Raw genomic sequence first — 27,649 nt, 5'->3', positions numbered from 1 at the left:
ATGTTGGCTTTGACTTAAAAGATAGAATTCATCTAAAAAATTTAACACAAAAATGGCTTTTTGACTATATGTTGAAAACCTTCCCCCCATCCCACTCCCAACAAAATACACATAGTTAAAAAAACAAAAATATTTTTAAAAATTTCACGGAAATTCATGTTTTTCAGCCAGCTCTACGAAATAGCTGTAAGATCTCCATCCTTGCTACCTTACAGGGAAGGTGGTGGTAGATGGCAAGATTTTTTCAATGAAAAGTCCTTAACTTAAACTCTGGAATTTGTCTTCTGCCCCTTACTCTGACAGAACTCAAATCTGTTCCTGACCTTTAGGACATGCTGTAAGGCCTTATTTTCATCTTTTTCATAGTGCGAGTTGAGTGACATTTATCTTTCCGTCTTCTACATCATGATTTTTTATAATATTGACACTGATTAACACTGATCTTTAATAATTTGAAACTCAGAACAGCTCATGAGTGCATACATAAATAATTAAAAATACATGCGTTTAGGATCTCCTCCTCCTCATTAATTGTTCCTTGTAAGTGTAAATTATTCATAGTTTCAGGCTGTTTTGACCAGAAGCCCCGATTTTATAGGGACAGTCCCGATTTTTGGGTCTCTCTCTTATATAGGCTCCTGTTACCCCCACCCCCCCGTCATGATTTTTCACACTTGCTGTCTGGTCACCCTAGTTTCAACTGATATGTGATTACTAGGAAGAGTAGAACAGTCAGTTCATGTTTCCTAAACAGTATATTTCATACCTCAAACAGAAATATGTAATTAATTCAGTCACCCTGTTTACTATCTGTGTTTGTAGAGTGCTGATAATGTGCTTGGTACTATAAAGAACAGAGAAAATGGCCCTTTAGACATATCTCTAAAACCTTTTTGTTTTAATCAATACAGTTTGGTAACAAAATATAAAAGGAGAAAGAATCCAGCAAACAGCTGAACATTACATACAGTATCCCCTATTTTGAAAAAAGTGCAAGTTTTGACATTATCTGAACTTTCATTTTGACTGCACAATTCACATGAATAAAAACCATAAGAGGAAGTCAAGAAAACTGAACTCACAACTAAACGGTTTTCAGCTAACTTTTAAAAATGTCTCATTTGCTTTATGTGCTCTTCAGACAGCTACTACATTTTTTTTTAAATGAGTAGCACCATTTACAATGCACTTTCCCTCCATTTCCTAAAAATTTTAACCTTCAGAAAGCTAGATATCTGAATCACCCCTCCATCAATATACACACCATATCCTGCATATGCAGAGGTGCTCGTAAGTCAAAAAATGATACCAGTTATTGTAATAAATGCTCAAGCTTTTTTTTTTTCCCCCCTCCTTTCTTTTTCAAGAATCATGCAGTTTAGGAAACCAGTCTCCCAAAACTGTCATGTAGGTACAAACATCAGATATTATCCTAGGCCTTGTCTATCCCAAGACTTTTTCCTCCATAATTTCCCAACTTACTACTGGTACTGCTCCACTAGTGGTAGCATCTGTGGGAGCTCTAGCATAGATCAGGGTCCAGCAGTCACTGGTGGTTTGGGGTTTTTTTTGCTTTATTAATTACAGTGTCCTAATTACAGGACTGATTGAAGCAGGGTTTGATGTCATGGCAGTTTTATCACTGACAGCCATCAGCACTAAGTCTACATTAGAACTCTACCATTACCATCAGTTGAGTTTTACCAATAAGAAATTTTAGGTAAGAAAATCTAAAGTAGACATACCCTATAGGTAAGGTTCTATTCTCAGAGTGCCTAGGTAATAATGGCATTGTGGTGTTCCACACTTACTCATTTAAATATTAATGTTGCTCAGTTTATAAGTAGATAGATTTTTCTGGAATTAGCCCTGTAGAACTAAGCCTGGGCCTTTTCAGCTTAAACAGGGGTGCAAAGGAGATCCTGCAAGAGGAATTTACTTAACTAGTTTGTTGATGCATAGGTCAGGTGCATCAACTTTGACCAAAAGAGTCCAGTTCACTCAGTGTAGTAGCACTGTTTCTGCAGTAGTAAAAACACTAAACACCTTGTTTATACCAAAGCGAGCAGATGTAACTAAATACACAAATGGATAACTGGGTAGTAATAAGGCGCTTATTATACTCTATCACTTTTCAGCACAGACCTTCATTTTCAACCTTTAGAACTCTAGTAAGCACACCTGTTGAGAATAAAATGCACTACAGTTCCTCAGACCTGCATACTAAATTTTCCATCATCAAGACAATATACTTACTTCAGACCTCCTCTCCTCTCTATCCCACTTGCTATTTCCAAACACACAGAAGACTTCACTAACACTGCAATAGGCAATATTCCAAGAGTTAGAGAAAAGTCTAAGGTATACCAAACCTATTTAATTAATTTATTTAGGAATTCTACCTGTGGGTATACAAGAATCCTGTGGTCACATTTATATTTAGAAACTTCTTGTTAATCACAACCACCTTAAGAGTATCATGGGAGAGACTGGAAAGAAGACTTGAGTTTTAAGGCTCATCCCCATTAATTTGACTCCAGATACACAAAAGACATTAGGAATATTTAAGAGATTTCTCTGACCAGACAACCTCTTAATTCCGACTCTGTTTGTCCCAGCAAAAACCAGCAGCTCAAACTACTATCTTGCTCCCATAGGATTCACACTTTAAAATCCTACACTTAGTTTAGAACGACTGCAGCAGTACTTCAATGAAGACTCCAAAGCAGCATCTTAGATCATTAATTTTTTACAGAAGCAGAGTAAGAACACTAAAAGAGAAAAAAATAAATACTTGTTTTTATAAGGACATGTATAATGCTTTTTAGAAAAAGGTTTAAAAACAGGTCATTTTCTCACACACACACACACACACACACACACACACACACACACACACCCCCACCCCCCCTCCCTTCAGGATATATACTATTTTTAAGTCATGTATTACTACTACTTTGGTAAAAAGAAAAGGAGTACTTGTGGCACCTTAGAGACTAACAAATTTATTAGAGCATAAGCTTTCGTGAGCTACAGCTCACTTCATCGGATGCATTTGGTGGAAAAAGCAGAGGAGAGATTTATACACACACAGAACATGAAACAATGGGTTTATCATACACACTGTAAGGAGAGTGATCACTTAAGATAAGCCATCACCAGCAGCAGGGGGGGGGGAGGAGGAAAACCTTCCATGGTGACAAGCAAGGTAGGCTAATTCCAGCAGTTAACAAGAATATCAGAGGAACAGTGGGGGGTGGGGTGGGAGGGAGAAATACCATGGGGAAATAGTTTTACTTTGTGTAATGACTCATCCATTCCCAGTCTCTATTCAAGCCTAAGTTAATTGTATCCAGTTTGCAAATTAATTCCAATTCAGCAGTCTCTCATTGGAGTTTGTTTTTGAAGGTTTTTTGTTGAAGTATAGCCACTCTTAGGTCTGTGATCGAGCGACCAGAGAGATTGAAGTGTTCTCCAACTGGTTTTTGAATGTTATAATTCTTGACGTCTGATTTGTGTCCATTCATTCTTTTACGTAGAGACTACGTACTACTTTGGTAGCACCTCTGGATCCCAATCAGGGTGCTATCATACAAACAAAATGACAGCCCACATTTCAGAGAGATTACAATCTACAATTTAGACAACATGCAACAGATGGATAAGCCATAAAACAATTTGAAAAGAAGTGAGGGAGGAAAGAAGGAGGACAAGGTAGTATGAGACACTGGTGTATTAAACTGGCACACAGAGAATTGGACACAGGTGGTCACTTGCCCTAACTAACACCAAGTGATTTGTAGGTCATCAGGGCAAACAGCCCTCAATATATTACTCACAAACGTTTCGTAATATTTTAACTTATGGGCTCATCCTTGACCTTTACAATGCTAGTTATTCAACAATACCGTGTGTATTTTACTAGTATCAAACTAGAGATCTTTTAGAGATCTCTTCAGCTGGAGAGGCAAATCTAGATTACAGTTAAAGATGCAGGAAACGAATCTATGCCTGGACATTTAAAGCTAAAGCAGATTACCTTCAAACATCAAATCAGCTTTAACCAGTATCTAATTAAGCAAAAGTAACAGTCCCCAATGATATTTGGATGACCGAGATCATTAAAGCTGATAAAATCCTGCATCCAGAGTTAAAGGCAACTGCATAATGGCATTCCAGAAAAAAAAGAATTATTCTACTATACAGCTCCCATAGCAAATAAGACCATTGCAACTAGTACATTTTATGACATCTGAGTGTGGTTTTTTTTTTTAAAACAGATTCTTTTAAACTATATTGTAGTGTCAGTAGTAATGGATTAATGCAATTAAAATCAAAAAGTCCACTAAACCTGCTAAATGCTCCAGTGGGCTTTTAACTTAAATCTTAGGGAAATTTCACCTATCATCTTTTGTTTCCATTGGGTTCTAATTAAACTGTAATCCCTGTTGAACACATCACCGAGATAAATGCCTGTGATAAAAGCTACACATCTACAGACAAAAAGCAAGAGCCCATAATGGCATAAGTTCATTACTTCAATGTAGAGACTCCAAACAAAGGGAATTTATAACATACTATTAAAGACTTCAAGAGGAAAAAAAATTTAAATCCCAAAGGAACAAATTTATTTACAAAGACGCTGAACTTTCTATGATAATCACAATATAGGCAGAACACTGCTGAAAAAGTAGTTTGATTGGTAGGATAGAATCAAGCTCCTGAGATCCCTCATCAGAAACTGCCTACCACACAGTTACACAGAATTACTTATTTTTACTCCATAGTCAAACAGCCTTCCATGAAGAAAAACTGAGTTGTTAACTATTGATCAAAAATCTTACTCAAAATTGGTAACAGATTATCTCAAACCAAGAGGATTTACTTTTACTAGATTAGGCCGACTGACAATTCAATCAAAAAAACTTCCAGTTACACAGAAACTTCTAAACAGATATCTATGCTACAAAAGTTTATTTCCAGCCGTGGTTCTTTCAAAGGAAATTACTTGCACAACCAAGGACACAAGGATGTGATACCGTTCTAAGACGGTGCTGAAAAATATCTCTAGCTTTCCCTTAGCTTGTTATCAAAATACATTCAAAAAAGTTTTAAAAAAAGTTATACCATAGCTTTTTACATACAGGTAGCAGCTTCTTCTCTGGATGAGCTCTTTCCATCTTGATGTGCAGAAGCAGTGAATGTCCTTGTGCAAGACACTGTAACGTAATGAGTCTCTTGAGCTATCAGACTGCGTACACATGACTGATTTAGAACACTGGGCTTTACACAGATGTACTCCTTCAAATTGTTCTCTAGCCTAGAGCCAAATCACTATCATTAAAGACTACTTAAACTCCCAAGCCAATAACTGCAACTACCACAGGGTCACAGAATAGCAGAATTAGGGAACATAGCATGCCTTCAATTCCAACAGAGAGAACACCAAAAAAGGAACTGAAACCATGCAATTTGAGACTTAACCTTTTCTGCAAAAGCAACGGCTAAGAACAGCTCTCAGACTGCAAGGTTATTATTTTTGCTCAGATGCAAGGCTTCAATAACATTATAAAATGAAAGCTGAGAAACTCAAAAATTAATCATCTAAGTGTGTTTATACTCCTCTTATTGAGGTTTTCAATGCATATTCATTCTGAAGACTGTTCCTTTTTCCACATACACAAAATTCAGAAATCAAACATACTTGTTAGGGAACATAAACCAAGGATTTCTAAAATAATTATCTTTATATTTTGCTCCTTAGTATAGGTGAATTTAAGAGTAACTGACGTTTAGTTGGGGTAAAAAAAAAAACAAAAAACAACCCACACTTCGTTAGCAGTAACTAATTTGGTCTTCATCTGTGCGAGTTTTTTCATGAAGTTGACAGATTTCTTGTTTACAGTTTATAAATAGCCAGACAAAGCCTTAAGCAAGATAACTATCTAGAACTATAACTACTTCATTCATATTATTGAAACAAAAATATCTGAAAGTGAGAAAAAATTCTTAAATTCCCCTCCCCAATTTAATCATACAAATCCAAACCCCACCCTTCAACACCTTCCCACCTTTCCAACTATCAGCCATAAGCTTCATGATACACACCCACCTATCACTTGGGCCATGATTTTATCATGGAGGTCTCAGAAATAATGAATTTTAAAAAGCTATATTAAATCTTGGAAGTGGCCATAAAAATACATTTGATGGGGCCTCCAAACTTAGAGGAGCATTGCAACCTGACAGGGTCACAGAGACACTCAGGTTTGGCCCATCTGCCACTCCATGTCCAGAAAAGCAGCCTGACCAAATCTGAATGGCTTTATGATCTAGCCCAGGAATTGCAATGCCACTCATGTTTGGTCCATCCACCCCCCTACCTCCAATTAAATTTTCAGTGTCAACTAACTTTGGGTGCCCAATATGAGAAGTCTAGATGCTTCAAAGTACTTGGCATTTTAGAGTATTTATATGTTCAGAATTGTTGTTAGTGCTCAGTGCTGATCATACCTGAGGTGTAAAGCAGGCACCCAGAAACTAAGGAACACCTCGGCCACTTGTGAAAAGTTTCCTTTAAGTGACTTGCCAGGTATCTTATTAAAAAAATAAAATAAAAAAATCCTGTGGTAGGAGGCAAGAATAGATTCCAGTTCTCCAAGGGGGAATTCACTTGTCTGTACTATCTTGTCATCCCACATCATTCACTATACATCATCCAACTTCTGCAACAAATGAGGAAAGGATCTTACAAGCCTCTTTCACTACACATCTTTGATTCATTCCCAGAGCACTGAATGAGGCAAAGTCTCCCTGGAAAAAAAAAATAGTATTAATTACATGAGTACATACTATCATAATAAATACTCCAAGAGGATGAATTAAGGTTGCCCATACATACAACCTTAATTCTATCAATCCCTAAATTTGCAAAATCAAGCACTCATAAGCTAACATAACAAGTTACATTTTTAAAAACTATGTTTTTAAACAGCTTTAATATTAAAAGAACAAATTTTATCCTGCAGAACCATATTGACACCCCCACACACACTGGTTCAGATTGTTAGATCCATGGCACAGTCTTCTACCACTTGAAGTAACAGTGTAACTGACAGCAATACAAGGCTAAATCAGGGAGCATTTTCATGGGGATGGCAAAAGATACTTCACTAACACAAAGGCAACACCCTGCAAAATTTCAAGTCCCTCCTCCAAAAAATAGAAACGCTAGAGCTTTTCAATGAAATGGCTGTCAATTCTTTTTTAAATTAATGCATTTTTCCCCAACTTCATTCTGGGAAATGTCTGACCTGTTCCCCGCCCCCCCCCCCCCCAAAAAATTTCAGCCTGAGACAGACACCCAACATGGAAAATTTTGGCCTGCAACAACTAACAGGATCTTATAATGGAAAGTGTTAGTGACACTTACAGTTAAGGTTGCCCATCTACACTGCCTATAATTATACACTGTAGTACATATAACCAATGTGTCCCAGAAAGTCAGAGGCTTTTATCATCTGTCCAAGCATCCTGGTAGGTTTTATATAAATTAACATTTTGTCTGTTTTGGTAAACCCATGCAAACTCTCATCACCTGAGGGAACTGCTGGCCAGCCGAGCTAGAGAAGTCAACAGTAGGCTGGTTATGACAAGATTTTCAATAGGAGCTGTTTGACTCTTCTAGTTTATAAAGTCCATCTGGCATGTTTGCAATGATGATAAGTCCCTGCATCAGACTTTTTGATCCTGATGACATTTTAGCCTCTGAACAGTTTATGGATTTTTATAAGCTTCAGAACCTACTCTTGCTGAGTTTGCAAACTCCAAGCTCTCAACAACTCTGCTGAAATCTTTGAGCCTGCTGAGGTTGAAATATTCATAGGGAATATTCACTAGATTTCAAGATAGATCAAAACAAAAAACAAGCTGAGTGAATTTTTGAAGCTATGCCAAACTTGAGATCCCATGTTACAAAGAAAACCACAGAAGACATTTCAAACAGTAAAAGAAATTCTAGTTTTTCGGACATCATAAAATGGCTTGTCTGATTTAAAAAAAAAAAAATGAACCTCAAACTTTTGGGGGAAGTCTACTCTTGCCTGAAAGGTAAGCATGATAAAATTTCAGAGGAAAAAGCTTTTTCAAGACAGTTAGATGGGAATGAAATATCAGGCTCAAAATGGCAACCGATTCACCCTTAACTATTGAGGTCAGTACTCTTGACTTTGTTTTATAAAGTCCAGCAAATATCTTCAAAATTTTTCTAAAGGGTTTTGATGTGTGAGAGACAACACTGTGAGAACTCCGGCAAAACAAAAAGTCTACTACATCTTGTGCAGTAGCAACATTTTAACCACATGTAGTAATACTATTCAGCATTCTCACTTAACTGTGTGCTTTTTTTATTTTTGAAAAATCAACCACAGGAATTAGTTTCCACATAACACATGCATTTCAGTCTAGCCAATCTTTCTTCCTCCTCCTCCCACCAAAACACCATTCACTTCAATTAATCCCTAGTCACAGAAGTGGTATTTTCTTATAAAGCATGTTCAAGAGAGGATAATAATCTTGAGAAATTTTAACCGCAGCAAAACTTTTGGCAAATGGAAGAGACAGACACATTTGGCTTTCAATACTTCACCTGTGACTGAATACCTTGGTAAGAAATACATCATACATGACCTTCGTGCATGCAATACTAGCTTTCACAGAGGAGGTTTTCCAAGAGTCAGCTGAGAAACCAGTACTTTATTTCATTTGGATCATAGTATAGCAGCAATCCCATTCTCTTTAAAAACAAATATCAGGATAGAAAGGGGTTCTATGCTGATCCAATCCATTAGAAATAATAGCTTTCATGTTAATTTTTATGACTAGACTATTAAAGAGATAAAAAGTGGATTATACTTCAGCCTACAGAAACATACATCACTGTCAATACATCAACCAACCGTGTACATAAAATGAACCGCATCACATTTTATGTCCTTTGCAAACTAGTAATCTAACACATGCATTGTCTCAAATTAGCTGTAACTCCTAAGTTAAAACTATTTTTCCTTTTCAGGAACACAAGAAAGAAAGAGAGCCAAGCTCACTGCTACCTTTCTTCTTGAGTAGGTTATGCAGCAACGTTTATTTTCAAACATACCATGCTGCAAGTAATAAATATTAAAGTTTGTTGCATTTATCCAAAGTAGATAAAAGTACTCAAAATAGTAAAGTAATTTTCAAAAGAAGGTCATCCAATATTTTTCATCTTTTCCCACCAAAAAACATCAAGATACGAGGAGGAAGAAAAGCAGATTAGAGTACAGATTCTTAACAAGTACCATATACCAGGTAAAAAGGCATTTGTGCTGTGTTTCTAATGAATTGGAAGCTGTAGACACACATTACAACAGGAACCTATTCTTTCCCAGATATATTTAACTCTTCCACTCATTTTACCTCACTAAAGTTTGGTAAGTTACCTACCATTTACATATAAAATGGAGTTGTCCACAAGAAGAGTAAGTGCTTGTCTACACACGGAGGTTTTTGCAGAATATGTTTTTGCATATGAACTTCTGCGGAACACACAAAATAGTTTGGTCCACATGCTTTAACCTACTTACTTTTTAATAATGCAGCCACACAGCACTGAGTTTGTTCGGTTGGGTTTGTTTGGTTTTAAATAAACACACAGCATTCTGGAAGATATCCCATAGTGCACTGTTCTGCTACTGAGCTCTATGCACTCTGTGACCTAGAGGTCAAACTGGAAAAATTCCCATAATTCACCTGACTCCTACATTTTCCAGTCTGCTGGCAATCAGCATGAAGGGAACACTGCTGTATTTCACATCCCTGAAAGCTGTTAATACACAGAGGCTCCTGCACTTTTATTTGCAGTCACACAGGCAGCTGACATCAGGAGTCAGCCGCTTTACCCTTTGGGTAAAAGAGGCAGTGGGCAGCAGATGAAATCAAGTATCTTCTTCTGGATGAACTTTTCCTGGAGCAGCTTCACTTGGAGCACCATTTCTGGGCATGGAAAGCTAGCACTTACTGTCAGGAAAGGATAGCGATGCAGATTGGGATGGCCAGTAGTGGCAGCAAAATTTCAGGATTACAAAGGCTGCTCTGCCAGAGATCTGCACAGTGCTCACCCTGGAGATGAAGCAGCAGATCATCAACATGAGAGTTCTCTTCAACATAGAGAAATATGGGCCACTACTATCTGGAATTTCACCAACTGCTACTGGTCAATAGCTAATCAGTTTGGTATAGGTAAATCAACTGTTGGGGCTATTAGCAGCACACACCTCCCTGATACCAAGAGGATGTGGGCATAAACCCTGGCAATGCACAGGAGGTTATTGATGGATCTGCTTGGTCGGGGTTCCCAAATTATAGGGGGTCCACTGATCGGTCCCATAAGCCTATTCTTTCCTCACCCTACCTTCCCCCCCCCCACACACACACACACAGCAAGTCTCAGAGTTCAACAGGCAGGGGTATTGTTCCATGGTTCTCCAAGGCCTGGCTTATCACCGTGGAAGGTTCAGCAATATTTGTGTGGGATGATCTGGAAAGACCCATGATGCTAGGATCTTTAGAAACTAAGACCCAACATTTTCTACATGGAAAAGGGGGACTCTCTCCCCCAGGACTATTATGGACATCTGTGGCACTGATTTCCTCTGTCATTTTAGGAGACCCATCTTACCCTCAGCTCCCCTGAGGTATGAAGCCTTTTACTGGACATGTGAAGAGGAGAAAGGAGCTGTTTAATTATATCCCTATAATCCCAAATAGCTGCAGAATGGCATTGGAGTGCATATCGAAAGGCTAAAAAGGGAGGTGCAGATGCCTAATGTGAAGGCTGCTGAGCAATACCTGCCTTTTGCGACAACTGCATAATCATGGGAGAGCATCTCACTAATGGGTGGAAAGGAGACATAACGAGTTTCTTAATATTATTAACAGCCAGAGAAGCAGACTTCACAAACTACAGCAAATCATTACGGCCACAGTCAGGGATGCTTTGTGATCCCAGGCTGAGGCTACAAACTAAAACTGAAATGAAATTTTATTGTGTGTTAAGTAAGGATTTCATTAAGTTTTATTATGCTTTTTTGTGCTTTGTGCAACAATTTTATAAGAACATATTTCATTATTCTCCTCATGTAATTTCATGAAAGGGTATTGAATTTTGTGAATATAAGCTCTAGTGAAGATAAAATAGTGCAAACAAAAATATTTTATTGAACAAACACTACAAAAGACAGTGCAATCTTTAGGGGTCATAACAGTGCATACTTAGTTATGCTGTTCTGGTCACAAGTGTGTAGGTGGGGTGTTTCTGACTGTTGCTCTTTCCTCAGGCACAGAAGGATGAGGGAAGAAGCCATCACTTTTAGTTGTAGGAGTGCCAGTGGCGTCCTAGTATCCCCTATTCACATTATCTTGTGGGGTGAGGGAGGCAAGTGATTGTAGCTAAAATGTGGGAGAAATGTAGTGCTGCTCTCAATATGCGTTTTCAAGATGCTGGGAGGGAACATTGCACCAAAAATGTTCTTCAGCAGAACTGTGTGCCTCTGCATCAACTCCTGCAGTCATTTCTGCATGTCTCTATCTTTTTCCACTCTCCTCTGTCAATTCTCTTTGTGGAGAGACTGTGGAGGATAGAGAATTTCCCTCCACTTGTCTTTCTCTTCTTGGATGCAGAACCATGATTCTCTTAACTCACCCACTGATTTTTCAAGCATTCAGGGGAGAAGATTCCTTCTGTGGGGGCCACCACACGAGATGCAGAAGTGGGGGAAGATGACAAACAGAACAAGTCGTTACTGTGCTAATCCTAGTCTCCATGGCAACAATAAACCATTGCTCTTCCTTCAGTTTTGGAATGTCATTCCTGTAGTATCTTCCAAGTCTGGAATGAGCTTGCAATGATAAGACATTTTCCATCATACTTTCCCTTTGCACAGAACCCTTCAATCAATCCTGGAATGGAGGCTGGACCCCTGTACCAATCCTGGAGAGCAAAGGGGATTGTATTTGCACATGAACCACGACAGGCTGTCATTACTGCAGACAAAAGGCTGATAATGGTCTTGTTCAAAAGGAGATGGGAAAACCAACAAGATATGCAGCAATGTTATTTCCCAGAGCTGCTGCAGGTGTGGAAGGACAACATTACATATACAAGCAGCCTCAAGAAAGCTGCAGCGCCTTTAGTGCGCATTAGAGTGGACACAGCCAACCAGAAGGGGGCGGGGGGGAGAGAGAAGGGGGCGGGGGGAGTGCCGTTTTGGTTGGGGGATTTGATACATCAGAGAAAAATACTAAAATAGATCTTAAATTCTCCAGCATGAATGCCATTATGAGTATGTGGGAGGAAGATAAAATTCAAAGTAGGCTTGGAAAGGCTCCTAGTTCACAGCTGATCAAGATGATAGCTAATTTAGAGTAGCCCAAACAACAAGCTGTTCAAACCCTCTACACACAGTTATATACTCCTAGGGGAATTCTGCGTCACAGTGTGTGCACAGAATTCAAGTTCCCCGCAGATTTCTTTGCTTCCCTGCAGAAAAATGACTTCAGACAAGGGAGCAAAGGGAAGCCACAAGAGCAGTCATGCGTCCCTCCCCAGCAGCACAGGCAGGTAGGTTCAGGTGCCTGGAGCAGCCAATAGAGACATAAATCACCACTGAGGGTGTGTGAAGGGGTGACTGACTATCCCTCTTGCTCACTACTACGGCACGCTCGGCATGGATGGGCAGGGCTTCAGGGCATTTCTGAGGAGGTAGGCGTGGCGCATGCTGTCCCCTCAAGCAGAGCAGAATGTAGCAGCCTGCCCACTTAATGACTGTTCCCATTGTCTTTGTGAATTCCCCCAGGAGTACAAAACAGGTGTAAATGTGTTAAGGCTCCTTTACATAGCCAGAGTGGTGTAAAGGACAGTATGGCCTTATAAATGTTTGTGGTGATTTAGTGATTAGAACTGGTCTATATTTTTGGACTGAAAAAGATTTCTTAAATCAAAAAGTGCTCCATGAACTGTTTGCTACTGACCTTTCTGGAGATGCTCAGTAGCCAATATAAATTAGGAGTTGGATTTCCCAGCCCTCATTCGCTCTTCAGTTGCCTATGATTTAACACTGACCATATGGCTGCATATATTTGTTGACTATTAACTAGAAATAAAGAGTCAAACCTAGCTATATTAGGCAAGAGGGTTTGGGGATATCCATCAATGCTCCCCACTCCCAGAATTTTGCAGAATTTAAAAATATTGTATGCAGAATTAATTTTTTGGTGCAGAATTCCCCCAGGAGTAAACAGTTATAATATAATAAAGCACATAATGCTTACTGGAAGGAGGTCTATTCTCCAGTACTGTCATGCTGGGCACTAGGAGCCATCTCCAACACAGAGGCTGCCTTAGGCGAAAGAGACCCTGGCTTTTTGGTGAAATCTCTTCCTCATTGGAGTCCAGGTCATGGTCAGTGCTTTCTTGGATGCGCTCACGACTGTCCATAAAATACTAGGGTTCCCTGGTGGTCTCCTTGGCAAGAAGTCCTTGTAAATGTCACTGAGGCCAGGATCCTTAACATCCTATGCTATCTAGCCTTTATTCCTCATATCTCTGCTTTTGGCAGAGAAGTATGTCATACACCTTCTCATTCAAATTATGTCAAATCATTTCAATGCATTAAAAATGCATCTGGAACTAATATGCCATTCTTAGCTAACACCACTCATCAGAGCAAGAAATTCTCTATTACTATCCTGATTGAAATGCTCCAATATACACCATCAGGAGAAGCCTACCTTTCACCTACCAATAATATCCTTGTGTTTTAATCCTGAAATAAAGACGCGTTTTCTTGTTTCATTTAGGTTGCTTTTTCAATAAAATAGATGGAACATAGGTGGGAGATACTTGCTGTATCTGGTATCTTCAGAGAAGCAGATACAAAGATAATTTGTCTTCTTCCAAAAAACACAAACAAAATACCGACATTATTGCAAGAGTCTCTTTTAGAAAGTAGCTCAAAAGACTTAAAGAACATTAATACATTCCCCCATGTCAGATAACAAGGAAAATCTAGATATCTCCTCAAAAGCAACCAAGAAGTCATTGGGAGGGGGGTTTTTTAAAATTAAAAAAGGAGGAGCCAGATGCTTCCAAAATAGAATAGAGGCATAAAAACACAACTTCAAGAATTCTCCACCTCAGGAGATTTTCAAATTTGACCAAATCAGAGAATGAACATCCCAATGAGGGGGAAAAACGCTCTAGGAAGTGGGATAATTTGGAGTGACCTGAAGGACACGTAAACTACCTACCACTGGCAACAAGTGAATCATCCCTTAGGTTCTCAGTAGAAGCTACTCTACCTTGGATAACAAGTAACCTACTAAATATGAGTTACAGAGATTACATTAGTAAGAAATAGAGATGGACAGCTTTTAGGAATGGCCCTCTTAACAGCAATGCCAAGTGAATTGGTCTCAGAGAAACAAGAAGTTGGATAGAGCTTCAATGATATTAAACTGCTCGGGGGCAGGGAAAGATCCCACATGACAAGCTTGATGAGAAGAATCTCACCAAGAAAAAAACCACCACAACAAGGCTATATCATCAAGCTTGACTCCTAGCACAAAGGAAGATCAGCCAGTAGAGTCTCAAGACTGCGCATTGAGCAACTTACAGCTATGTTACCAAGAAATAACTTTCTATAAAACAGGTTAAATACATTGGAACAAAGTTTCAAGTACAATAGAACCTTGTTTATCCAAGCCTCCATTATCTGGCTCTCCATATTAACTGAATCACCAGTGCGCCACAGGAATATGGGAAATTGATGCTTCAACCCTGCTGCCCAGGGCTGAGAAGTTGGGGCCCTGCCGCCTAGATGTTTGTATATTCTGTTAAATATATAAATCAATAAAGAAGGGAGGTATGTTTTAATGCTTTTCCAGGAGGGGTCAACTAGCTTAAAAGCAACTCCACATCTTAAAACAAGGGATAGAAAGTTCTTTGCTCATTCTGCTGATTATCTGATCTAGCCCCAGTCCCAATTAGACTGGATAAACAGCGTTCCACTGTACTTTATCTCGATAGTTCCCTTGTGCTTTGAGGTTTTAAAGCTAAACAGGAAGTTTTATTATGTCAGAACCCCCCCCTCAAATTAATTAAATGACCAGGGAAACAGCAACACTTCTCTCTTTTCATGTAAATTTAGATGGACCAAGACAGTACTCTGTGACCAACAGATATAATTTCTACAAACTCCATAGTCAGAAAAAGAGGAAAAAGGACAATTAGAGGACCTTGTATATGGCGAGAGTCCTTAAAAACAAAAGGCCTTGAGGCACCACAAAGTAAGCATTTCCCACTTTCTCTATTAATCAGGGTGGATAAAAATCAATGATTTAAAAAAATAGGATTTTTATTTAAAATGGGATTTTTTTTGATAGTTTCAATTAAGATACTTTATAGCTAAAGATATCTCATCATGGAATAGGGATTAGAAATTCTAATTCTATAATATGAGACAATATATTCATGTAATGTTTAAGAAAAGATTTGTAAATGAGTTCCAATAGTTCATGGATTAGGGACCCAATCTTATAGGGTTCCAGGGGCTTCTGTATAGATTATTTAGGTTATTTTTTCTATCTACCCAATGGGACTCAGTGCATCAGAGATGCTTAGTTTTGCAGTTCTCAAACAGTGGATTTGTCTCCCCAGAGGTAACATACTTGTTAACAGCAAAAATGTTTTAAAATAAAATATATAGAAGTGAGAAATAACAGACCTCAACTCTATTGTCCCTCTGAATATTTGTGTACATAGAGTCAATCCCTTACCTCTCTCTAAAAGAGAGTTTCAAAAAGTTCAACGAACAGAAAATTGTTGGGGACAGAATCGATCTGGACAAGGAAAAGAAGCCTGGAGATAAATGTGAGAAGGGAGGGACATACGCTTGTTTTGTTAAAATATTATGTGTTTGCTGTTGAAGAAAAAAAACTCCAGAATACTTAATGTTGTTGTTTTAGTTAAATAAAACAATTTAAAACCGTCTCTCTGGTGATGTTCTCCTTCTAATACAGCATGGCAAGAAAATCCTCCAAATATGAATGAATAACCTGTTGAACTGGAGATATTTAGTCATTGGGAGGTGAACTATCTGCTTCAATTACCTTTGGTAAATGAAATAACCAATCATTCATTTTCTGACATAACTGTAAACTAATCTGAAAAGTTTTCAAAATAAATCACTTTAAAAATGTATAGTGCGTACCTTCTAAAAATTAAACCTACATCTCTGAGTTGTGAAGAATATGTATTAAGGTAACAACAACCAACAAGAATGCACTTTTATATAGAAAACCATGTCTTCCCGACTAGTGATTTAAATCACTAATTTGATTTAAATCAATCAAATCCACCTTGCTATTAATCCCTTGCTGAAGGCTCCTGCTGGAAAGGCCAAGATTTGACAAGCTTACTCATGAACAGTCTTACTAAGGCAAGGATGAACTACTGTTTTTTGTGGGTTATTTTTTTTTAAACGAACCAACACCCTCTTCCCCCCCCCCAAAAAAAAAAACCAAACAAACAACAAACAAAAAAAAAAATCACAAAGCTTCACCAGATCTTTCTAGGACCCAGAAATGTCATTGTAAAAAGCCTACAGGGAGATTTTCAAGAGAGACAGAAAGGGCAGCGAGGCACCCAATTTCCATTGAGAATCAGTTGGTCTTAGATATCCAATTACCATTTGAAAGTTTATAATATGTTAAAGAACACCAAAAATAGTTCATCCAGAAGGTGAAAGGTAGGTGTGTGGGGCCTTTCAAAAAGATTCTCTTTGTTCTCAGATAACACAGAAAGAGTGACAGCATCTGCCACAGAGTAACAGAGAGGCTGTGGTTCTCTGCAATGAGAAAAGATACCATGGGGGAAACTTGTGGGCACAGAGAACTAAAATGACCTAGACATAACATATTCCACCATACAAAGGAACAAAGCAGTACTGCACTACTAAAGTTGGAGAGGAGGGGGAAAATAATTCCTGTGAAGGCAGTCTACTAAAATTTTTATTTTTGTAAACAGCAATAGGGCTATAAAGTATACACACACTGTAGCCCATGTTATAAATGTTGTGTCAGTAGTTCTCAAACTTTAGTACTGGCGATCCCTTTCACACAGCAAACCTATGAGTGCAACCCCCCCTTATAAATTAAAAACTTTTTTATATTTAACACTATTATAAATGCTGGAGGCAAAGCAGGGTTTGGAGATGGAGGCTGACAACTCGTGACCCCCCCATGTAATAACCTTGCAACTCCCTGAGGTGTCATGATGCCCAGTTTGAGAAACCCTGTGTTATATAGAAGAGACCACTGTTCTACAAAAGCCTCTCAAAAAATCCAGAATTCATCCTGTACTCTTACAGGTGTGATTAAAATCAAGATATATTAAATATTTTTTTCGTTGAACATTTACTTCTATTTCAGTAGCACCCTTTATGTTACCTTATTGGGACACTAACTTGGAAAAAAAAATCACTTGTGTTGGGAAAAAAAAAAATCTGTACCTACTATTGTTACAGCACCTAAACAAAACTAGTTAAAATAATTTATTTATAGAACAAACTGAAAATGAACAAAATAAAGTCACTAAACTTTCCCCCTCACTGAATAGATCCTCAAACAAGCAAGCAGAACGCTTACATTTTTTTTTTTAAAAAAGTTTCAGCTGTGTTAGTACATGCTGTTTAAAGGGCAATCAGAAATTTGTTTCTTCTAAAATTAGATAGTTTTTTAAAAACTGAGTGGACAGTATCTCCAGCAAGCAAGTCTAGACATTCACAAAGGTACTTAGGCATTGCAAAACTGAGCACTGCAAAGCTTAACCCCCCAGCAGCCAGCTACTTAGTGAAATTCTCAGATCCAGGTTCCTTACCCAGCCTCCCCCTGTACAGGGAAAGTTAGGTGACTAAAAAAGGCATCCTCAGAAGCAAACAAGCTGAGCAGGGAGCCAGCTATGCTAGTCAAGGGTGGAATTCAGAGGAAAGGAGTGGGGCTTAGGGCCCAGATCCTCTAAAAGTAGTTAGGTGCCTAACTCCCATTAATCTGGGCTTTAGGTACATAATTTCCAGGTTCATGGCTGAGAATCCCAAAGGCAGATAAAGCTCCTCCCTATGACCAGTCAGTCAACAGCCTAAGCCAGGTCAGACCTTTCTTGCAAAAAAAAAAAAAAAAAAAAAAAAAAAATTTAGACCACCACCAACTCCATTATACCCAACAGAGTGACCGTTAGGGCATTCACCTGATCCATGGGAGACCAGGCTTCAAGTCCCTGCTCCGCATCAGGCAAAGTCAGGCCCCACTGCCAAGACAGACCAAGGATGCCTAAATTTGAGAATCCCATTGGGGCTTTGGCTCAAGTGAAGCCTTCAAGCAACCCATTATTTTGGGGATGGTATCGGGACTTAGGGGGGCTTTGCACATTTCCAACAGTGGAAACTTAAGAGCCTACAAAAGTTTAGACAGCAGCTGAGCAGAGGTTTTAAGAACAATGGTCCCTAAATGTTGGCCTCAGGCACTTAGGAACCTTTATGAACCTGGCCCATTTTGTATATTCATGGTTAACACTATCACAAGTCTGCCTTGTAACTAAGACCATTAAAAATAGAACTTAAGAGCTCTGACAATTTGTTGCAGTTGTACATTTTCCGTGCACTTAGACTCAGACTTTAAGGTCAGCAGGGACCATTATGATCTAGTCTGACCTCCTGCACAATGCAGGCCACAGAATCTCACCCACCCACTCCTGCAATAAACCTCTCACCTATGTCTGAGCTAGAAGACATGTTACTTACAACACTAAGGGCAGATCTGGTTGTATACTAAGTGGAGCAGCATCTGAAAATTCTTTATGCAGCAAAAACCTCAACTCATTCCAAAGCAGGCTAGAACTGTAACTTAGATTCCCTAAAAAAGTCAGTCTGAGTCACAAACTCTTTCCCACGAACCATGGTATTAAGACACCTGTAAGCGAAATCTAACACACAATTTCTGTCTTTGCCAGCATTCCTATAAACTATATCAAAAGACTTGAAAATTTCCAGCCCTTAGTTCTTCTCAATCATCTTAAGGCCCCAATTATGTCCTCCAATATATAGGATTAAGCATTGGTGACAAAGTCACACAGCTATCACACTTACAGACTTTCCAAGAAACACAATGGTACATTTCAGAGAGTAAAAATGAGACAGTCTCAAGTGCAGTTTTTTAATTTAAAGTTTTTAAATTGCCGGTCCTACTGTAGCCAAATAAAGTCACTGTCTCCTTTGCCAGTTCATTCTCCTGTCTATAAGTGACAAAAGAAACTGCTACCAGTGAAACACCAATAAAGTAGCAAGAGCAGAAGCATCTCAAGTAACAAGATTAAGAAAAAGCTGCAACACTAAACTTCCTTGGCACACAATATCTGAAGATACACTTTGGTACTACATCAAAAAGTTCAGTATGGATGGGTACAACTCACTCATCCAGTGAACCAGCCTTCTATAATTAGATTTGGGAGGATTTGATTTTTATTGGTAAACGTCAGTAAAACTTGATTTCATCATGCACATGCAAACCAACTGAACAGTATTTCCACTGTTAACTGAAATTTACAGATAAACAACATTTTTCTTGCTTTGCCTAAGACCTTAAGAGTCTGATTTAAGGATATTTTGTTTCAGAGTAGCAGCCGTGTTAGTCTGTATTCGCAAAAAGAAAAGGAGTACTTGTGGCACCTTAGAGACTAACAGATTTATTAGAGCATAAGCTTTCGTGAGCTACAGCTCACTTCATCGGATGCATTTGGTGTAAAAAACAGAGGAGAGATTTATATACACACACACAGAGAACATGAAACAATGGGTTTATCATACACACTGTAAGGAGAGTGATCACTTAAGATAAGCCATCACCAACAGCAGGGGGGGGAAGGAGGAAAACCTTTCATGGTGACAAGCAGGTAGGCTAATTCCAGCAGTTAACAAGAATATCAGAGGAACAGTGGGGGGTGGGGTGGGAGGGAGAAATACCATGGGGAAATAGTTTTACTTTGTGTAATGACTCATCCATTCCCAGTCTCTATTCAAGCCTAAGTTAATTGTATCCAGTTTGCAAATTAATTCCAATTCAGCAGTCTCTCGTTGGAGTCTGTTTTTGAAGTTTTTTTTTGTTGAAGGATAGCCACTCTTAGGTCTGTGATCGAGTGACCAGAGAGATTGAAGTGTTCTCCAACTGGTTTTTGAATGTTATATTCTTGACGTCTGATTTGTGTCCATTCATTCTTTTACGTAGAGACTGTCCAGTTTGGCCAATGTACATGGCAGAGGGGCATTGCTGGCACATGATGGCATATATCACATTGGTAGATGCGCAGGTGAACGAGCCTCTGATAGTGTGGCTGATGTGATTAGGCCCTATGATGGTATCCCCTGAATAGATATGTGGACAGAGTTGGCAACGGGCTTTGTTGCAAGGATAGGTTCCTGGGTTAGTGGTTCTGTTGTGTGGTTGCTGGTGAGTATTTGCTTCAGATTGGGGGGCTGTCTGTAAGCAAGGACTGGTCTGTCTCCCAAGATCTGAGAGAGCGATGGCTCGTCCTTCAGGATAGGTTGTAGATCCTTGATGATGCGTTGGAGAGGTTTTAGTTGGGGGCTGAAGGTGATGGCTAGTGGCGTTCTGTTGTTTTCTTTGTTGGGCCTGTCCTGTAGTAGGTGACTTCTGGGTACTCTTCTGGCTCTGTCAATCTGTTTCTTCACTTCAGCAGGTGGGTACTGTAGTTGTAGGAATGCATGATAGAGATCTTGTAGGTGTTTGTCTCTGTCTGAGGGGTTGGAGCAAATGCGGTTATATCGTAGCGCTTGGCTGTAGACAATGGATCGAGTGGTATGATCTGGATGAAAGCTAGAGGCATGTAGGTAGGAATAGCGGTCAGTAGGTTTCCGATATAGGGTGGTGTTTATGTGACCATCGCTTATTAGCACCGTAGTGTCCAGGAAGTGGATCTCTTGTGTGGACTGGTCCAGGCTGAGGTTGATGGTGGGATGGAAATTGTTGAAATCATGGTGGAATTCCTCAAGAGCTTCTTTTCCAGGGGTCCAGATGATGAAGATGTCATCAATGTAGCGCAAGTAGAGTAGGGGCATTAGGGAACGAGAGCTGAGGAAGCGTTGTTCTAAGTCAGCCATAAAAAATGTTGGCATACTGTGGGGCCATGCGGGTACCCATCGCAGTGCCGCTGATTTGAAGGTATACATTGGCCCCAAATGTGAAATAGTTATGGGTCAGGACAAAGTCACAAAGTTCTGCCACCAGGTTAGCCGTGACAGTATCGGGGATACTGTTCCTGACGGCTTGTAGTCCATCTTTGTGTGGAATGTTGGTGTAGAGGGCTTCTACATCCATAGTGGCTAGGACGGTGTTTTTAGGAAGATCACCAATGGACTGTAGTTTCCTCAGGAAATCGGTGGTGTCTCGAAGATAGCTGGGAGTGCTGGTAACGAAGGGCCTGAGGAGGGAGTCTACATAGCCAGACAATCCTGCTGTCAGGGTGCCAATGCCTGAGATGATGGGGCGTCCAGGATTTCCAGGTTTATGGATCTTGGGTAGCAGATAGAATACCCCAGGTCCTGGCTCCAGGGGTGTGTCTGTGCGGATTTGTTCTTGTGCTTTTTTAGGGAGTTTCTTGAGCAAATGCTGTAGTTTCTTTTGGTAACTCTCAGTGGGATCAGAGGGTAATGGCTTGTAGAAAGTGGTGTTGGAGAGCTGCCTAGTAGCCTCTTGTTCATACTCTGACCTATTCATGATGACGACAGCACCTCCTTTGTCAGCCTTTTTGATTATGATGTCAGAGTTGTTTCTGAGGCTGTGGATGGCACTGTGTTCTGCATGGCTGAGGTTATGGGGTAAGCGATGCTGCTTTTCCACAATTTCAGCTCGTGCACGTCGGCGGAAGCAGTCTATGTAGAAATCCAGGCTGCTGTTTCGACCTTCAGGAGGAGTCCACCTAGAATCCTTCTTTTGTAGTGTTGGCAGGAAGGTCTCTGTGGGTTAATATGTTGGTCAGAGGTGTGTTGGAAATATTCCTTGAGTCTGAGACGTCGAAAATAGGATTCTAGGTCACCACAGAACTGTATCATGTTCGTGGGGGTGGAGGGGCAAAAGGAGAGGCCCCGAGATAGGACAGATTCTTCCGCTGGGCTAAGAGTATAGTTGGATAGATTAACAATATTGCTGGGTGGGTTACGGGAACCATTGTTGTGGCCCCTTGTGGCATATAGTAGTTTAGATAGCTTAGTGTCCTTTTTCTTTTGTAGAGAATCAAAGTGTGTTTTGTAAATGGCTTGTCTAGTTTTTGTAAAGTCCAGCCACGAGGAAGTTTGTAAGTGATCACTCTCCTTACAGTGTGTATGATAAACCCATTGTTTCATGTTCTGTGTGTGTGTGTGTGTGTGTGTGTGTGTGTGTGTGTGTGTGTGTGTGTGTGTGTGTGTGTGTGTGTGTGTGTGTGTGTGTGTGTGTGTGTGTGTGTGTGTGTATAAATCTCTCCTCTGTTTTTTCCACCAAATGCATCCGATGAAGTGAGCTGTAGCTCACGAAAGCTTATGCTCTAATAAATTTGTTAGTCTCTAAAGTGCCACAAGTACTCCTTTTCTTTTTAAGGATATTTTGTGTATCTTGACATAACGATAAATTTGTATTTTAACTAACATGAAGCTTGAACTTTTTGAATCTCAATGTCTATTGTCATTAAAAAATTGTCTGACCCCTCCCATGTTGCCTGACCCGCACCTCCATAATTTCCCACAAATGAAAAATAAAAATCTAATAAATGCTTTAAAATAATCAATATTATCTGTCAAAAAAATAAGATGAAAAAAATCAAATTTTATCAAGCCTATCTGTAATCATACACAGACAATATACAACAACCTCATTACAGGATATAAACCAGAAGTGTTGTTGCTGTATTCATGAATCTTCTGGGTGGGAATGAAGGAGTCTCCATTAGAAGCGTCCAGCTTTCTAAAACAGCAGAGCAGGTTGCGAGTCCACAGCCCCGTAGATTTGTTGCTCTTCCAAACAAGAGCCTTTTATTTGAATACTTTCATTTGGTCACCAGCTCACCAAAAGGTCAACATAATCATGATTATTCCAATTAAAAGCCTTTACAGTCAATTCACTGTCCTTTTCCAGAATGATAGGAAGCATAAAAACCAAGGACTGGGGAGAGGAGAAGGAATAGCAGGATTCTTGGGACCACAATGAAGGTCAAGGACAACAGCCACCCCTCAGAAGACCCAGAAAGACTGCAGTATAAAGATACAGTTAACAACACCCAATTAAATGTTTTAGAAAGTCCCCCCCCCCGAGGCAATACATACAACAGTATGCTACCGGAGTATTCTGATTAAGAGGCACGCAAAACAAGCAAGTGGAGTAACTAACACTAACTCAGATACACACCCCTGTAAATCCAGATCCCAAAAGTAAATCTATCAGTTGCGGCAAACAGAAGCGGAATAAAAGCTAAAGCCTACAATAAATCTGTTTGTATTCACAAGAGCACACTATTTACTTAATAGGAAAAAAACATGTCATTTGAAAAATGGGGGGGGGGGGGAGAGGAAGGGGGAGAGGAGGAGAAGAGTACACAGTACACTACAGCCAACATGTACAGTATTCCTGGATCCCTTTACTTTTCTTTTCAAGAAAAAAAAAAAAAAAGCTGAATGGCTAGGCTATTAATCTGAGGAAGATTTCAAATCAAAGCTGTTTACCGTACAAAGTTTAATATTTTGAGACCAGTCCAAGCAGTTACACTTAAAATTTAAAAGTTAGATGTTGAGATTAGAAAACAGTTATGACATTTTTGCAGATTAGAAAAAAGTGAAAGTGGGCCAAGAACAAAAAACCTATGCAGTAAACAAAAATGGTATAAACTGGAGACAATTTGAACAATCCCCACCTCCTTTAACAAAACTAGAACATGAAATTTATAACAAATTGCTACAATTAGAAACTTTAAAAAGGGGGTCTTTGCAAAGTAATGAAGTTAACGTCTTCATATAGAAAAGGTGCAGTATCAAAATATCAGATTTTTCTAGGTATTTGGGACAGCAGTCTTCACCCTATGCTTGGTCTTACTCAGAACCTAAGCCCATATGGCTATAAGCTCTAGACGAATTAAGTGGCATTAAAAGACAAAGATAGACTGATGCGTAGATTTAGAAAGATGCCATAGCAGCTCATACCTGCCAAGCAGTTTTATAATAGTGGCGAGAGGAGTCCAAATATGTCACAGTGCTTTGCCAAAAATTCCCCTCTGGAACCGAACTTTAAATATGATATTTATATTTATTCACATTTTAAGTGAATGACAGATGGTATTAATTTCATAACTGATTTTTTAATCAGACTTAAGTTTTTGAAAGGATTTAAAGTCCTCTCTTCTCTGTAATGTAATTTATCAATACCTACAAAACGAGTGATTTCCACATCTAAAAATCAAACAACACTCCTCACCGTATTTTAAAAAAATACCCCAAGCTAAATGCATGCAGCTCACATGTGACCTTTTTGCTCATACTTAATATACTTGTCCAAATGTAATGAAGACAATAGACAGCACCAAAAAAAATGTATAGGAAGTATATCCGTGATCACACCATAACATTAGAAGAATGGAAGTGCCCTTATATATATTATATATATATATAAAACACACACACACACACACACACACACACACACACACACACACAGATGAAATGTAACGCTTAAGTACAATTAGTGACTCATCAGCTTGCCTGAACTAAAAAAAGCCCTGAGAAAGATAGAGAAGCAATATAGGAAAATATTGACAAGTTTTCTTTGGGATTTTGGAAAGATACATAATGAGAATACAAAAATAATAAGTGAACTGTGAAATCAGGTTAAAACAGTGGAACAGAGGCTAATATTCCTCTAGATGATTCTACATTGTCTCAGAACAGAAACATCTGCACATTTACTTTAAAATTTTATTTGTATTAATTTTATCACACAGCAATAGAAATTAGAAAGGGTCACAACATTCAGAAGTCTCAAAGAGAACCTTTTTTTTTTTTTTTTTACAGACGGAGCAGTGGTTTAAAGTGTTGAGTCCTTTGCTAGTAGATACACTATAAAAGAGTCCATTCATTAAAGCATTACTGACCACCTCTTAAATTCATGTATTGAGAAGAAAGATGTAATCTTAAAAAAAAAAAAAAAAGCACAGCTCAGTTAGATGCCCAATCCTGTAATCCTTAGAAGAATTCTCGTTGGCTTCAATGGGTGCTTTGCCTAAATAAAGGCTGCAGAATCAGGTGCTTTTGTATTTAGATTAAAGGGCTTAACTGCTCAGTGAGATATTTGCAACCTTGATGTAGCCAGGCTGGTCTCAGGAGGAGACACACAAAGCAAGTGAAGTACTCTTACTGGTGGAAGGGACAAGCTTTTGAGGTGTCAGAGCCCTTCAAGTCTGGGAAAGATAACCAGTGTCTCCAGACCTGAAGAACTTTGATATACTCAAAACCTTGTCTTTTCCACCAGCAGAAGTTGCCCAAAAAGAAAAAAAAGCAGCACGATATTACCTCACCTACCTTGTCTAAGTGAGAGATCACCTGTGAGAAGTTATAACCACACAATTCACAAGCCTTCAGCTATTTGCTCCCCTTTTGTAAATGAATACTAGTCTTAAATGCCTAATTCCATGCTCTTCTGCGTTACTACGACAATCTACCAGGCGGCATTTTCCCATGACTTTGCATACTGTTCAATGCCTTCGATAGGGTACTAGACTACTGTAAAAAGTACCATGTCCCAGTGACTCAATTTGAAAATCAAAATATTCTGGCAGTGTTTCTTTTTATCTATTAAAAAAATAAAAATAAAAAAACGAGAAGTCCTTGGGTACCTTAGAGACTAACAAATTTATCTGGGCATAAGTTTTCGTGGGCTATAACCCACTTCATCAGATACATGGAGCATAGGCGCCGACTCCGTAAGTGCTCCAGGGCTGGAGCACCCAGGGGGAAAAATTGGTGGGTGCAGCAGCTTCCCGCCATGCCCCAGCTCAGCCTCCACTCTGCCTCCTCCCCTGAGCACTCTGCCACATCCTGTTTCTCCTCCCTCCCTCCCAGTGCTTGCACCGTGAAACAACTGTTTTGCGTGGCAAGCACTGGGGGCGAGAGAGGGGGAGAACGCAGCGCGCTTGGGGAGAGGCGGAGGGGGGCCGGGGTGTGGATTTGGGGAGGGGTTCAACGGGGCAGGGAGAGGGCAGATTCGGCACAGGGCCGGGGGGCACAAGCACCCACCAGCACCAACTAAAGTTGGTGCCGGTGGCATGGAGTGAAAAATACAGTAGACAGGTATAAATATACACCAGATGAAAAGATGGGAGCCTTAGCAACTGGGAGGGTCAGCACTAACTAGGCCAATTCAATCAGGGTGGATGTCACCCATTCCCAACAGTTGACAAGAAGGAGTGAATATCAACAGCGGTAAAAATACTTTTTGTAGTGATCCAGCCACTTCCAGTCTTTATTCAGGCCTAATTTGATGGTATCAAGTTTGCAAATTAATTCCAGTTCTGCAGTTTCTCATTGGAGTCTGTTTTTGAAGTTTTTTTGTTGAAGAATTGAGACTTTTAGGTGTGTATTTGAGCGTCCAGGGAGGCTGAAGTGTTCACCGACTGGTTTTTGAATGTTATAATTCTTGACTTCTCATTTGTGTTCATTTATTCTTTTGTGTAGAGACTGTCCGGTTTGGCCAATGTACGTGGCAGAGGGGCCTGCTGGAACACGATAGCATACATCACATTGGCAGATGTGCAGCTGAGCGAGCCCGATGGTGGGGCTGATGTGGTTAGGATGATGGTGTCCCTTGAATAGATATGCGGACAGAGTTGGCAACAGGGTTTGTTGCAGGGATTGGTTCCTGGGTTAGTGGTTCTGTTGTGTGGTGTGTAGTTGCTGGGGAGTATTTGCTTCAGGTTGGGGGGCTGTCTGTAAGCAAGGACTGGCCTGTCTCCCAAGATCTGTGAGAGTGAGGGATCATCCTTCAGGATAGGTTGTAGATCCTTGATGATACACTGGAGAGGTTTTAGTTGGGAGCTGTAGGTGACGGCTAGTGGTATTTTGTTACTTTCTTTTTTGGGCCTGTCCTGTAGTAGGTGACTTCTGGGTATTCTTCTGGCTCTGGCAATCTGTTTTTTCACTTCATCAGGTGGGTATTGTATTTGTAAGATCACTTGACAGAGATCTTGTAGGCGTTTGTCTCTGTCTGAGGGGTTGGAGCAAATGTGGTTGTATCTTAGGGCTTGGCTGTAGACAGTGGATCGTGTGATGTGGTCTGGATGAAAGCTGGAGGCAGGTAAGTATAGCAGTCAGTAGGTTTCTGATATAGGGTGGTGTTTATGTGACCATCGCTTATTAGCACTGTAGTGTCCAGGAAGTGAATCTCGTGTGGACTGGTCTAGGCTGAGGTTGATGGTGGGGTGGAAATTGTTGAAATTATGGTGGAATTCCTCAAGGGCTTCTTTTCCATG

At 39.7% G+C, this 27,649-nt stretch overlaps 1 protein-coding gene across 8 annotated transcripts in view; it reads right to left on the bottom strand.

The window, feature by feature from the left end:
* The window catches only part of SLC4A7 (solute carrier family 4 member 7), a 175,996-nt gene that overhangs the window by 126,470 nt on the left and 21,877 nt on the right, over positions 1 to 27,649 (bottom strand). Inside the window, exon 1 of one of the 8 annotated variants that reach the window (XM_043509004.1) lies at positions 5,145 to 5,841. The exons of 6 other annotated variants lie outside the window; for them this stretch is intronic. In XM_043509004.1, coding sequence (XP_043364939.1) covers positions 5,145 to 5,180 — 36 coding nt within the window. In that variant the 5' untranslated portion in view covers positions 5,181 to 5,841. Of the gene's footprint in view, positions 1 to 5,144; positions 5,842 to 27,649 lie in introns of those variants that run through there. One more of the 8 variants, XM_043509007.1, reaches the window with a different exon arrangement.

Source organism: Dermochelys coriacea, chromosome 2 (assembly GCF_009764565.3).
Source record: "Dermochelys coriacea isolate rDerCor1 chromosome 2, rDerCor1.pri.v4, whole genome shotgun sequence".
Taxonomy (NCBI): domain Eukaryota; kingdom Metazoa; phylum Chordata; order Testudines; family Dermochelyidae; genus Dermochelys; species Dermochelys coriacea.
Note: the sequence above shows the minus strand (reverse complement) of the source record. Positions and strands in the feature narration are given on the sequence as shown.